At 40.7% G+C, this 15,151-nt stretch overlaps 1 protein-coding gene across 1 annotated transcript in view; it reads left to right on the forward strand.

The window, feature by feature from the left end:
• WWC2 (WW and C2 domain containing 2) overlaps nucleotides 1-15,151 on the forward strand; it is a 137,774-nt gene that overhangs the window by 84,723 nt on the left and 37,900 nt on the right. The window contains exons 10-11 of the mRNA XM_066631782.1: nucleotides 6,007-6,096; nucleotides 7,831-8,447. Coding sequence (XP_066487879.1) covers nucleotides 6,007-6,096; nucleotides 7,831-8,447 — 707 coding nt within the window. The remainder of the gene's footprint in view (nucleotides 1-6,006; nucleotides 6,097-7,830; nucleotides 8,448-15,151) is intronic.

Raw genomic sequence — 15,151 nt, forward strand, 5'->3', positions numbered from 1 at the left:
GTTGTTTGGAGATCTGTTTATTTTTATTTATTTTGCACATTTATATAATATGCTTCCTCCAGGAAAGTATGAGATGCATGGCTGTTCTCTCTACTTTTATCCTCACATCAACCTAAGTTAGGCTGAGAAGTCGTGACTGGCCAAGGTCACCGCATAAGCTTCTTGATAGACTGGGGCTTCTGGGTCCAATACTAATCACTATACCGTACAGACTTGATAAATCAGGATCTGAATTCATGAGCTGAAGCTGATTTGCAAACTATGGGCTTAGTGTTAATCTGAATTCAAAGGCCATTGAACAACCACAGGTAAGGCCATTGCTCCACAGGGGGTGGGGAGACTGCTGTACAAGGAAAACAGGAGTTGCTTGCTTTAAAAGGCTTCTGCACCATAGAGATGGGATTGAACATGCAGGTGGGGCCTCGGTATCTGCGGGGGATCCATTCTCAAGAGCCCCTGTGGATACTGAATTTCACAGATCATTAAATCCACAAACAGCCCCACCTGAGCCCTTCAGAGGTGACCAGAGCACAGCTCTGGTCGCCTCAGGAGGGCTTTCTGAAGCCCACAGAGGCAGTGTGAGTCCTTATCCTGCCCTTATCTCTGATCAGCAGTTACTTCTGGTTTTCACAAAAATAGAAGTAACTGCGGTTTGGAGATAAGAATTGTTTACACAGCCATGGAGGACATTGGAGGAGGCTGCAAGCCTCCAGGAGTCTACAAGAGGCCAGCTCTGCCCCACAGGTAAAAAACAAGCCCCTTGGTAGTGATAGAGCTGTAATCGCTACAGTGCCTTTGCTGCCATCAGAGCAGGGCCACTCCCCTTATGGGGGAATGCCCTGCTTCCGGTTCCTGTGGTGGGTTGCAGCCCACCACTTTGGGAACTTTGGGTTGCAGCCCACCACTTTGAGATGATTTAGAACACATCAAACTCAAAGATTATCTACCTTTTGTCTGTCATTGACTTACACTGTATTAATAAATAAGTTGAAATAGATTTGCCAGTAAAAAAGTACTGACTCCCATAAAAGAATTTGCTGCCAAAGCTGCAGTTCTTCATGACCATTAAAAGTGTTTGGCAAAGCCCTTGTTAGTCTGAAAGGGAAGAGGATTGAGTGAGCCCCAAATCATTGTTAAGAAGGGGAAGAACACTGTTCTCTACCTAAGTAAGGATCTATTGTACCTTTTTGCAGAATTCTTTGAATTGTTAAGCCTGAAGGGTCTGGTGTATTCAAGCATCCATAGATACTGATTCTTTCCCTAAAGAGGAAACATTATAATAGGTGTGTGACTTTGTGTGCATGCCTGCGTGTGTCTGCATTTAAGGGAATGTTTTAATTTAATCCTTTTCAATATAAAACCTTTTGTCTGCTTTGTGCAGTTTTGCCTCTGGCAAGGTATTGTCCTAGCCACAGAGGAACAAAAAGTCAGCCTTTAAAAGTAAATACTATTAGCTTTTTCTCCATCATAGGAAGCAGAGGAGCCATTCAGATGAGAAAGAAAATAAGATCTGATATCAGCACAGAACTGTCTGGATTAGGGTATAGAGAAATCTTATAAGCTGGAGCTGCCACAATGCAATAGATGACAAACTGTTCTGTGACTCCTAAAACTATTTGAGAGTCCTGAAATAGTTTTAAAGTTTCTTCTTCCTTGGTTTCTCAACTGACAGCTCTGAAATTGAGCATCTTTTTCTAAAGGTCTACATGGTGTGTGTATGTATCTCACACTTGTTTTTTTTCTGGAGATTGATGTGCTGCTGTTGTTGTTTTATGATATTTTTATAATTGTTGGTGATTTTTTCATTAGCTACTGTGGGTACTCCACTGTGGGGGGGAAAGGTGGGGTATTCATTTCTTAAATACTGTAAATGACCCTCCAGGCAAATAGGAAGGATAGGGAAAGAAGTTATTAACATTCTTCCAGGTACATTTGCCTTTCATATCTAGTCCCAGCTAGATATAAAAGAAGCTGGGTATTGTAATAAAGGGAGCAGCTGTAGGAGCCAAGGGGATAGTTGCTGAGGTCATAAGGACTAGAAAGTTACCAGGAAAGAAAGAGATTCTGGTCCATATAGGGGAAAGTAATTGTAGCCGTAGGGAATGTATTGTTGGACTGACTTGAGTATGGTTAATGGGAGTATCAAAATGACACGAGGCATCAGGGTGGCAGACATTAGAAGGATGCACCTCCAAAGACTCATGGATCAATTTGATTTGGAGAATGCTCTTGAAGAAAATCTATCCTTTTATTTTTTTTTTTCAAACTGGATATCATCAATGGGATTATTCTCAGTCATCTTTTCCCAGTCCTATGTCAGCATGGGCTTCCTCACATATAGAGAACAAGAGGTTGATAACTGGAAAGGGGATGACAAGAAAGCAATTAGCTCTTAACTCGGATCAGTGCATGCATTCTGAATGCAGGTATGAGGAAGGTTCTGACTTAAAAAAAACCACACATGTTCTTGGTATAAATTTAATTTTATATCAATGCTTGTTAACAAAATTCAGTTACTTTAATTCAGGGCAGTTCAGTTTGTCTCTGCCATAGGCCATAGCAATCAGCACAAAACACTTTACATGAACAGATGGAATAAATGTCTTAAGTCATAAACGTTGAAATTCCTACGTTTAAAATTTAAGAAAACTAATTTGCCCTAGAGCCATTTTGCATAATGTTGAAAACCAATTTGGTAACAAAGACACATGATTTGTAAAAATATTTATTAATACCACGAAAAACGTCTAGACCTTTAAATTACCTGAGGTCTGAAAAATAGTTACCACCCACATTCTTTTCCCTATGCTCAAACTACAATGGTCTTGGACTTATTACCTTTTATTCCACTCCCCTTAGTTCTCCTTTTTAGATAGCTGCAGTGTGGGTTGTGATTTGATTAAAATTATGGTGAATTAGGACAAAGTTGACATCAGAAGTTGTTCAGTCAGACATAGGCTGAGAGCTTGCTTGGCTGAGCTGACCCCTGCATACACTATTGATGGTAGCAGTAGTACTCGTAAACATCAGGGGTCGCATGGAGGTCTAGGGTAGGGCTTTCACAAGGCCTTCACCAACCTGGTATCACACTGAATCACAATTGGGGTTTTCATTTAGGTCTCCTCATTTGTTCTCCCATAATTAAAGTGTTGCTTTCAAAGCAGACCTAAACTGTTCAGTTAATATTTTCTGTTACTGTGGAAAAAAAAAGATGGCCCATATACGGTATCCTGGAGGAGGAAAGTTGCTTTATGAATGTAAAAAAAAAAAAATAGAAATTTTTAAGATAGCAAAATCCCCTTTTCTTTGACTGAAAAACCCTCTGAAGATGATTAAGTAGAGTAATTGTTTCTTCAAGGTAGGTCACATATGGTTCAAATCTGAAAGGCAAAACCTCCCTAAACCCTCTTCCCCCTACTCCAGCCTTTCTGAGTGTTTGTCCCTCACCATATCACTTCGCATGGTTCACCTATTGGAAGTACCACCAGAAATAACTGGTGATGGTGTCGCCAGTTATTTTCCGATTCCACAACACAACCAACACCTGGCGAATGGGAGGGCTTTTTCAAGTATACAGAAGTGCATGCTAGAGCTCTGCATGCTGAGCTGAGCCTCTTACTGCTGCTTGTCACGTTGCATTGCTTGTCTCGCTGGCAGGTGGCAGAGGGGTCCTGCATGTACCACTAGACACTGGTACAAGTACCATTGATTGAGAAACACTGCATTACTCCAAAGTTGTCTGTGTAGGGCTTTGCTCTATATTCAGTTTTTTTAGGGGCCTCAAAGCTCTCCAGTGAAACATTTTCTCCTCATCTGTGGAGCTGTACCTACAATGTATTGAGAGCACCATGCTGAACAGGATTTGATTTTAACATATATTTAATACTGTACTAAATTTGGGGCCTTTGGCCCTCCCTAAAGCTGTCTCCATTAGAAAGGAAATAAGCCGCAGTGCTAAGTCCCCCTGAGGATGTATATCTGTTTTGTATGCAAAAGCTTTGAATGGGGTCATGCATTTGAAACTTTGTCTCATAGCTGCTATTTGAGAGACAAGTCTCCCAAAGGAACAGTTTTCAAAACAAGTTTAATTTTTTTCTTTTCCTAGAGTCACATAACTTTTATTCAGGCACAATATCTGAATATTTTATGGCAAAGCAACAGCTTGAGGGGACTTGAATGATTCAGAGAAATGTGGAACTTTTTAAAAACAGCAGTGGAGAAAAAAAAATAGTTGAATGACATGTGAAATTATATAAGGGCATTATTAAGAATAGGACTGTGGAACCTTTAGACTAGATTTCATCATGCTTAAGAAGCATGGGGCTGAACAATGTGATAGTTTGAGAGGTCTATCACACAAATGTACTTCAACAAAAAGATTGTATGGAGCAATCCTATCTTGATTTAATAGACATTTCCCTCCATATTTAACTTTTAGACAGGTCTTTTATACATGCATGAAAATGTTTGGATAAAAGTCTGAGTTCAGAATGATGTACTTTGAATCGGAATTTGAAAACTATTTGGACTGTGTTCTTGGCTCAGCTTGTATTCTCTGAATCTTTATGAGATGATGTAAGGTCCAGAGGGTTTTTTTTTTACTAAGCCTCAATCAATTTCGCATGAGTGCTCATGCTTTTTCCCATTGTTTCTTAAGTTTCCTGTACTTTCAAAAGAGTGTAAATATGTGGTCACTGCTTCCCTGATTAATGTTTATGTATTATTTACTGAGAGGAAGATTTGGAGCACATCTTCTTTAAATGCTAATCGCAACTTGTGAAAGTTGAGTTGTGCATTTAATGAGAGCGGATTATTGGAGGAGGAGGAATTGTCCACAATTAATTCTCCTCACAAAACAAATAAATTATGTGGTGAAAATCTTTATTCTATAATTGGAATAATTTGTGTACATGTATCTAACAGCTGTGCATTATTCTTTTGGAGAATTTTTACTTTTCCAGAATATAGAACAGTGACAGCAGGTGCCATTGATCACATTGTTGATTTTTTTCCCCCCACATTTTTATAACATGCTTCCTCCAAGGAGCTCACGGTAGTGTACATAGTTCCTTCCTTTTGTTCTCACAACAACCATATGAGGTAGGTGAGGCTGAGAGATGGTGACTGGCCCAAGGTCACCCAGGAAGCTTCATGGCTGAGCAGGGATTTGAACTGGATCTTTCAGTTCTAAGTCCAACTCTTGAATCACTACACTAGTGGTTCTCAAATTGGTGGGTCATGACCCAACAGCTTGTGTAAAGCTTTCTCTGTTCCTTTATGGGGAGGGGGAGGCAGCAATGCGATCCCCAAGATCGTGTTGCTGAGGCAAGCAAAAGGGGTGCTTTTACTCACAAATGGCCAGTGCGAGGTCAGGAGTTGCAGGGATCCCTGTGCAGCCCTCTGTGGGGCTCCCCAATGCTTAGACGGTTCAAATGTAGCGATTAGAAAGCACTTCTGGTTTCCCAGAGGTGCTTTCCGTCGCTCTGTTTGAAAGTTCTAAGCATTGGGGAGTCCTGCAGAGGGCTGTGCAAGGCTCGCTGTTTGTCCTGGACCTCGCGCTATGTGTGAGTTAAAGCACCCCCCCTTACCATTCTGATCCTGGGGATTGTGTTGCTGCCCTCGCTACTCCCCCACAAAGATTTACGTAGGAAGTTTGAGAATCACTGCACTACACCATCCTGGCTGTCAGGATGATATTGCTGATATTGCTTGATCGGTGACATTTTTAATGATACTTTAAACTTGCTCTGTTGTGCAAGTGGTTGTGTTAGTGTGTTAGCCGTTCCTGGATCAGCACAGAGAAAATGTGATTTCTTGGTTGAACTTGAGAACATTGTCCTTACAGTTTATTGTAATTAAAATGCAGTTAAAATATAAGGTGGCAATGATGAGAGGACTTTTCAAAGTTTTCATTGTGTTTTACCACAATGTCTTTTTTGGGCAGTACTGAATCATAAAGAACAAGAGTGTTTGCATACATATAACAGCATTTCTTATCTCTTCTAGGTTAAAATTGGAAGAGAGAAGGAGGACATTAGTTAAAAAACTTGAAGAAACCAGTAAATTATCTACTTATTTGCATTTACAGCTTAAAAGGTAAGATTGCTCTGTTTTCATTGTGGTTTTTCACTTGGGAAAAGTTGGCTTTGTACAACATATCTGTGAATAATTTGGAGTAGTTTTATTTTGTTCTAGATGAGTTTACTTGGAAGCATTACATTTTATCCCACAAAAATGTAATGTAAATCCTGTGTAAAGTTTGGTTCCCTAAATCCTGTGTCCCAGTGTACTGACTCGCCATACAGCAGAGGCTGTGAGCGCACACAGCAGCTGTTACAGCTGTCCACTTGGCCCTCCCCAAGGTATTCCAAGCTCCATGGGACAGGACAGGAGAGTGGCTAAGGCTGCAATACTAACCACACTTTCCTGAAAGTAAGCTCCAGTGAACAAAATTGGACTTACTTCTGAGTAGACCTGGTTAGGATTGTGCCCTAAAACAATTAGGAGATACGCTTTAGCTTGAACAAGGTATTGTGCACCTTTATGGTCACAGTATAGTGTCAGTGGTCACAGTGGCAGCTTAGTACAGATACTTGTTTTCATGTTGCATCTGATCTTAAGAGTACAATGTAATCTGACCAGGAATCTGTGAAAGAGCCTCTCACAGTGGTCTCTGTTCTCGTGTGAACAGTAGCTCTGCAAAAAGAGCACATCTGTACTGAAGCCTAATATAAATCATTTTGGGAAAATATTTTGGCATGGCTAAGAAGCAGAAAGGAAAGCAACATTTTTCCTAAAGTTCAAAATGGGCAAGTTACTGGTTTTTGTGTGTCTGTGTTTTTACTTTCAAAAATTATTTTGTTCTTTGTTCTCTTTAACAAAGGTTCTGGTGTTTTGTCTAACATGTCCCCCTGACATTTGGGGGGGGGAAACAAAGTTACCCCCAACACTAAACCAGAAGAAAAGATGAGCAGGGCCTTCACAGGAAATTGGCAACAAAAGTACAAAAAAAAGTTCAAAAATAACTGCAAATCTCCATAACTGATTTGTAATTATAGGACTGTGTTACAGGTGTGCTTACTTATTGGGTTGAACTCCAAAGATCCTATCAAGCTGTAGTGACAAGCTCGGTTCTTGGAGCTGGTGTAGGGCTACATGGATCTGTGCCATTGGATTGGACAGGAAGTGGACTAGGATCCAGCAGCAGCCACTGCCACCAAACCTGTCCCTTTTCCAAAGCCAGACTGCCCTTCCCCCTCTGCCTCATTCTGCCTTCCCCACTGCTATTCTTTTTCCCCCCACCAGCCTACCTTTGTTGGTGGGCATACTAAAATCTGCTAGTGCACAAGAGGCCGCTCAGCCTCTTCACCAGCACTCCTACAGTACATGACTTCACACACTTCCAAAGCATTTCTTTTTACTACTGCTGGAAGACAATCTATGCTTGCAGAACATGGGTTCCACCAGCTTACAGCCCCAATAGGATTGCATCAAGACTTCCCTGGTTTGAATTACGCTCTGCCATGATTTCTCACTGTGTGTCCTTAGGCAAGTCGTTCCTTCTCAGCCTCAGTTGTATGATGGGAATAATAATATGTATTTATATTTGTCTTGTAAGGATTGGACCAAAATAATACATGTGAAGCACTTTGTACATTCAGAAAGTGCTATACAGATGCTGAGTAAAAATGGAAGCAGTTGTACTTTAATAAGATACTGTACTTTGTCACTTAAATACCAGTTTGGATTACAGTTTATCATGAGCTAATGCTCATGGGGTAAAAAATAATTGTAACTGAATTACACTTTTTTTCTCCTCCTCCTTCACAGTCTCTCCGCCAGTACATTATCTGTGTCTTCGGGGAGCAGCCTGGGATCCCTTGCATCTAGTCGAGGGTCTCTAAACACTTCCAGTAGGGGCTCATTGAATTCCCTTAGCTCTACAGACCTATATTATAACCAAGGTGATCAAGCCACAGACTTGGATTATCAGTATAAACTAGACTTCATATTGCAAGAGAAATGTGGTTACATTCCTTCGGGTCCCATCACCACAATCCATGAAAATGAGGTAGCCAATTCCCATGGAAGAGTGGAATGCAGTGATTCTTCTGGCTCTTTGGCAGCAAGTCATGCCCCCAAATTAACTGAACCTCCAAAATCTGTGACATCTCTGTCTTCAAGATCTTCCCTTTCCTCTTTGTCCCCTCCTGGATCACCTTTAGTTTTGGAAGGTGCATTTTCAGTACCTCCACAAGACTCTTCATTGCATCATCTCACCGCAGATTTTGAGGACTGTGATTTACCTAGTGACTTTGCAGGCCTTGGCCTCTGTGAGAACCAAATACTACTGGACTCCAATGCTGCAGCACCTTCTCAGTCACTTGCAGATGATAAAGACCTCAGTGAAAGCATCAGGCAGACCATGTCAACTTCAAGAAATGCAGGTAAAAATGTTGCAGGGTCAAATCTACATAGATGCAATACATGGGTATGCTAATGTATGCACTACTGCTCAAAAGAATTCCCTTTTGTATGATGATGCTGTATATATAGGAGCCTAGGCCTTTGTGGTCAGAATGAACACAAAATGTAAGAATCTTCATATGGGCTTTATGACCACAATTCCTCAAATTTTATTTTTCCTGACATTTTGTCCTTAACTATGAAGGGCATTATCAGAGAACTAAAAGGCTACCTAAAAACTAAAACTACCAGAAGCAAAGATATAAATGTTCCAAATACATGCAGATATTAGGCCTAGAATAGAAACAGTCAAAACCCAAAAAGACCCTAACCATGGGCAATTCAAAATAGAATCTTTCCCCCCCCCAAAACTCACTCCCATTTGAACAAAGAGAAAAGAAAGGGTATTTCTAACCACAGGTTTCCCTTGCCCAGGAAGCTCCAGCTAATCAGCTCCCTGATTACTTTCCTCATGCCTCCAATTAGATTGGACTACTAAAAAACTACCTTTTCCTACTACCTAGTAATAGAAAACTACTACTACTAGAAAACTACCTTTTCCCTCTCTTTAATGACCAGCCCCAGGTACCTACTGCTACTCCCTGTTCTCCATTGAACCTGATTCGGATGTTTTTGAGCACAAGGGTCCAAGCATGGCTGAGACTAAGGATCTCTTCCTTATGGTGCATATTCAGTTCTGGATCTGTATAGCCTCTCGAAGAATCCTAAACAAACAAACAAAAGCATCCTGAGCAAAAAAAGGGGTTTGATTAATGCATTGATGGAAAGGGCTGAAAGGATCTATGAACTCCGACACCCCCTAAAGGAACAAGAACATGTCATGATGGCCTTACAGCAGAATAATTGTACTCATAGGGTGATCAGTTGGGCTTTGGTTCCTAGGAAGGTGTTTCTTCAGGTGGATGAGCAAACTGGCTGAAGGGTCAGGGTCTTTCTGCCCTACATTCAAGGGGTGACTGACTGGATTGGGAAAATTCTGAGACATTCAGACATGGAACCGGTCTTCAAACCAACTAGGAAAGTCCAACAGATTCTGAAATCCATAAAAGATCCAAGACACCCCTGGGATACACAAGGTGTTTATAGAATTCTGTGTGATTTTGAAAAGGTTTATATTGGTACCTCCAAAAGATCCATCAACACCAGACTTAAAGAACATCAGAGATTTTGGGCACAATCCTAACTAACTTTCCAGCAGTGGCATAGCCGTGCCAGTGGGACATGTGCTGCATCCTGCAGTTCGGGGGCAGTCATGGTGGCCACCTCAAGCTAAGGCAATGTTTGTTCCCTTACCTCAGAGTTGCATTGCCCTTACCTTGACGCTGGAAAATTGGTTAGGTTTGCGCCCATTGTCGGTTACATCAGATGGACAAGTCTGATGTACACGTAGCTGAGCATGACTTGAGCACAGGGCATCAGATCAACTTTGTCCAGACACAGCACTGCCAGACACAAATTCTTTGAGAGCCTATTGAGATCCAGAAACATCATCTAAATATGAACTGTAAGGAAGAAACCCTTAGTCTTAGCCATGCTTAGACTCCTGAACTCAAAAACACCAGAATTCTCAGGTTCAATGGAGAGCAGGGAGGAGCAGTAGGTACCTTTAAGAACAATGAAGCTGGTCAGCAAAGAGAGGGCACAGATGGTTATCCAATTATGTAATTGGATGTATGAGGAAGGTATGGGGAGCTGATTAGCTGAAGCTTCCTGGACCAGGGAAGCCTGTGATTATAAATACCCTTTTTAGAGTTCGGCTGGAGAAATTTCTGTTCTAGGTCTACCATCTGCATCTTTATTTCTTGGTGTTTTTTTTTTTAGTTTTTAGGTAGCCTTTTAGTCCTTTGACAATGTCCTTCATAGTTAAGGGCAAAACATCAGGAAGAACAAAATCTGAGGAATGTGGCCATAAAGCCCATAGGAAGACTTTCACAATACTCGCTGTATGTAGTTTGGATACATTTTATTGTTTTAAAACTGATAAATGACTAAATTTGTGCCAAGGGTGACATAGTCATTTAATTTAGAATTATATGTTGCTGTCCACCTTGGGCTGTATTGCACTTTATATTTTATTCCCATGTTGGCATTTTACTGGTTTTATTTTTCCCTATGTTGTATGCTGCCTTGAGTGCTCTTTTTATTTCAAGGTCAAGCATTTAAATAAACAAATCTAGTTCAGGAGAGCCAAGCTGGGGCAGAGTGGAACATGAGCTTGGAAGAGGCATCTGTCTGCAGGACCTGGAAGAGGGATGCATGGCATCAGCAAATAGAGAAACATGCAGATGGTCAAGGAAGCTGAGTCCTCAGAAAGCAAGGGAGACTTAGAGATGGGTTGGCAGCCTGGCGTGCTAGTAGCAACTGTGGAACTACACAGACATGGCTAAAATCCCTCTGTTGCCCAGACAAAGATCCAGGTCCAAACTGGAAACGTGTATAGCCATTCCAGAACAGAAGGAACCATTGGGCTACCATGTACAGATTAGAGCCTTGCTGGGATTGGGGATGCTAGCAAATAGCTAACATCATGTTTGCAACCTCGTGGCTCATCGCCAGAGGCAACAGGGCACAGACCATAGCTTGAATCCTGACTGACCCTGATGGCCACAATCTGTTTCTTAGCTGAGAATAGTTTCCTTAGTTTATTTTTAATTTGTCTATTTCGCCTAGTTATAGAAGACAGAACTTTCGAACTTTTACACAGACATGGCTGTAGTTCTGTATTCCCTGGGTCAGTGAAATTCCAGGGCAAGGCAAATTTTGGCAGTGTTTGAAAAGTCTCCCTTGATGCATGTTAAATCAGGGGTGTCAAGCATAAGGCCCAGGAGCTGGATGCGGCCCGTGGAAACTTTTTATCCAGCCCTCAGGTTCTCAGCTGCTGAGCAGTGCTGAGGAGTTATTGCTGAACTGAGATCTGCCATATCTCAAAATATCAAGATTTGCATATTTTCTCTTCTGCCTTTGCAGCTAATGAATTCCTAAGTGAGAAAAAGTGCTTATTTTTGGTTATGACCTATTTAATGACATCACTTCCTGCCTAATGACATCACTTCCGGCCCTCAGCAGGCATCATGAATGCTATTCGGCCCTCTAGATGAAACGAGTTTGACACCCCTGTGTTAAATTATATTATTCAAAGAGATTTTATACTTTTAAAAAAAACAACTCTTTTTTACAATCAACTAACTGATTAACCTACCTTTCTAAATTTTCCAAGCTGCTAAGTGATCCAAACCTGGCTAAACTCACAGAATTGTTCACCAGCATCACATATTTGTGTTTGCAAGACCAAATAGTATGTTTTTTATCCCCAAAACGTTGTTTCAGAGTTTTGTTTCAATCGAGAATAGTCTGCCGTCTCCTAGTCTCTGCACTTCTGTATTCTTTCCATCTTGTGCAGAAGGTTTGTGTTCATAGTCTGCCTTTCCTCCCTCCCCCCTTCTTACACATAGTATTCCTATGCCACCTTCTGGCTAAGCTGTTCAACTTCAGATTCCAAATTCCTAACCTTGATGCTTTCTTATTTGGATAGCTAAAGCAGATTGATTTTTGTCAAGCTTTGGATTCACATGGTGACTTAAGCACATTTCATGGCATAGGCCATTCTATAGTGAAGATTGGTGGTTCCAGCCAATGTGTGTTCATAATATACAATATCAATAGCCAGCTGTCACTGTCCAAGCTGGCCCCCCAGAGCTGACAGGCTGCCATCTGCTCAGTTGCCTGAGAAAGAAAAATATATTTGTAATATGAATGACAGTATTGCAGTGCTTAACACACTTGTCCAGGCTTACTTGATATGAAATACTACATTCTCTATCTTATCACAAACTTGCCAAAAGTGTAAGGGCTACAGATGGCTAAATGCAGATTCTCTTACAATAGCAAGAGACTTTTATTCTCAGTTAGCTTGTGCAGGGAGAAAAAAGTTGAATACCTCTGCTATGTGGAATGTGAGATGTGTGTGTGTAAATAAATAAAAAATATATACATATGTGCAGGGAGGTTGGAAATCTGAACAGCTTCAGCCTTGCCACAAACTGTGATGATCTAATCTATTTGCAGGACCCTGAGGATCTTTTGAGTGTTCTTTAAATAATATGAAAAGCACTTCAGAGTGTCAGAGGAAATACTGAAAAAGTCAAGGCAATCTCTGGCAATATTGTGAAAGCCGAATGTAACACAGGTGGAGCTTGACATGGCCAGGGAAAGGAGTTCTCCGTTCTTTATTCTCCATTGGACTTCATTTCTGCTTCTGTATTTACTCTGAACTTGAGTACAATGGCGGAGTGGACTATGTGCCATATTTCTTTGTATTTTTGCACCTGTTGGACAATGATCTTTGGAAGACTGCATAAGTTATATTACTTGAGAAATTGATTTTGTTTGTGGCAAAGCCACAGAATTTGACATTTATCACTGGCAGAATTTTTGAATCTAACATATCATTCTCTGTAACTTGGGCTATCCTAAGCACTGATTTTCATCAGTTTCACAAACAGACGTATCTCCAAAATGTTGAGGTCCTCACAGTCTTCTCAGGATTTACTTTCCTAAGTATTGTCCCATTTTATAGTTGGAAGAAGGATGATTTCTCTGGCTCCCTTGAATTTGAGCTTAAATCTGAGCTGGGAGTAGGCAGCCCGGAACCACCGACAATGCAGTTCCTTCTGGAACTTAAGAGTATAGGCTTATTACTAGCATATAAATTCTTCTACATTCAATGAGTATTTCAAATAAGTGGGCATAGAACTGTCGCATTTGTTGGCTTTTTGAAACAATAGTACCACAATGTTTGGTAAGCATAATAATATTGTGGTATACAAAACATATTTACTTATTTGAATATGAAATTGGAGGGTATGAAGAGTAATTTTGGGAGTTGCAGTTTGTATGTAGACTGTACATCCTTCATCATGTCTGCAACTGTTAGTTATCTGAATTCACTGTATGTTCTTTAAGTGGCACATTAGAATGGTAATCCCCAAGTGCAGAGCTCTTGATTATTCAAATGCTTTAATGCTTTTCCTTAAATTCAGGTAAATGGCTGATTGATTTCAGTGAAAAAGTTAAGCATGTGCTTCTCTCTCTCTCTCTCTCTCTCTCTCTCTCTCTCTCTCTCTCTTTCTCTGAAATCAATGGGACCTAAAATGCAAGACTGGCTGAGTGTCCTTTATTTAAAAAAAATGCACTTCCCATGTGCTGGTACTTCTTTCCTTGGGGTAGAGTCTACATAGTATTCCTGTGCAGAATATCTTTTGTAGCGACAGAGTTAGGATAACCGTGAAGTTCTTCCACAGACTGTCTCTGTCATTGTCAAAGTCGATTTCAGGCTGCTGTGGTTATTCCTAGGGGTAATCAATAAATCATGTCATCACCTTCACCCCTCTCAAAGTGGTGGAAGAAAAAGCACTTCATCATCAAGGAAAAAGCATCCCCACTGCTACAAATGAAAGGAGAAATGCAGCAATCAATCCTCTAATCTGAAGCCTTAAAATTTAAACATCTTAACAAGATGTAAAGTCATGACTCAGGAGGGGGGCAAAATGCATACCAATACACTCAGCTCCTTGGCAGATGAAAGGACTCTACAGGCTTGCAGCTTATTATGTTACAGGATGCTGCTTACAGTGAATGTTTCTTGCTCTCTGCAGGATATTCGCTAGCACATGAATATGAGTCAAAGATTGAAATTAAAGGATAGTTGGCTTGAAAATTCTCTTTAGTGTTGCCAGTGGTGGCCGTAGAACATGCTCACACTGAAATCAAGTCAGAATCAGTATGTGTTGACATCAGTAGGAAGAATTCTGATGTCCATTAAATTAATGGTAGATGTGGAGATGTGAATTCTTTTGATTAAGCAAAGTAAGACCTTCGGCTTCACTTGGACTTTTGGCATTCTGTTTGGAAGACCTTCAGAACATTGTGCTTTATAGGAAACAAAAGTCATAGGTAATCACATTGGACTTTTGGGGAAAAAAATCTAAGGTAATGCTTGTATTAGGTATCTCATTGTACAAGCTCTGAGTTCTTTAGAACTCAGCTTCAGGATAGGTGTTAAGTAAAACAAAGGTGAAAGAAGAGACAACATTGGGCAAAGTCTGCATTTGTAATGATTGCAGAATGGAGTGTAGGAGGCTTTGGGATTTTTTTCATCTAGTGCAACACTGTCTCTCCCTCCTCCCTTAGCATTCAGCGTGATAAAGTATTCAGAATGCCTACTTTCTGTGTGTACCGGGTGTGTGTGTGCTTTATGGTGTTTCTTGAGTATGATGAAAAGGGGAAAATGCTAGAATTCTAGCTAAGGATAAAAAAGAATAATGACAATTGGAAACCATATTTGGCAAGGCAGTGAAAGGACTAAGCTCCAGAATTTGGAGTGCAAAGCCGTAATAACGATTTGTAAAAAGTACAATAATATGTTGGTCTTCCACAAGTGGGTCTGGTCCCATAAGTGGATGGTACCCCAATTGAAGTGGGTTTTATTCGTGGCACCACTGCCATTTTCTTTGTTTAGGGGGTTTTGTTAGGCTGATATTGAGAAGGAGAGAGAGAGAGCAGACAGACCTCCTTTATGTTTAATTATTGTATAACTTTTTAGGGGCACCTTTTCTCAACCCTGTATAAGAACAAATTCACTCTTATGTGCAATTACTGGTTAGAA

The sequence above is a fragment of the Tiliqua scincoides genome, chromosome 6 (assembly GCF_035046505.1).
Source record: "Tiliqua scincoides isolate rTilSci1 chromosome 6, rTilSci1.hap2, whole genome shotgun sequence".
Taxonomy (NCBI): Eukaryota; Metazoa; Chordata; class Lepidosauria; order Squamata; family Scincidae; genus Tiliqua; species Tiliqua scincoides.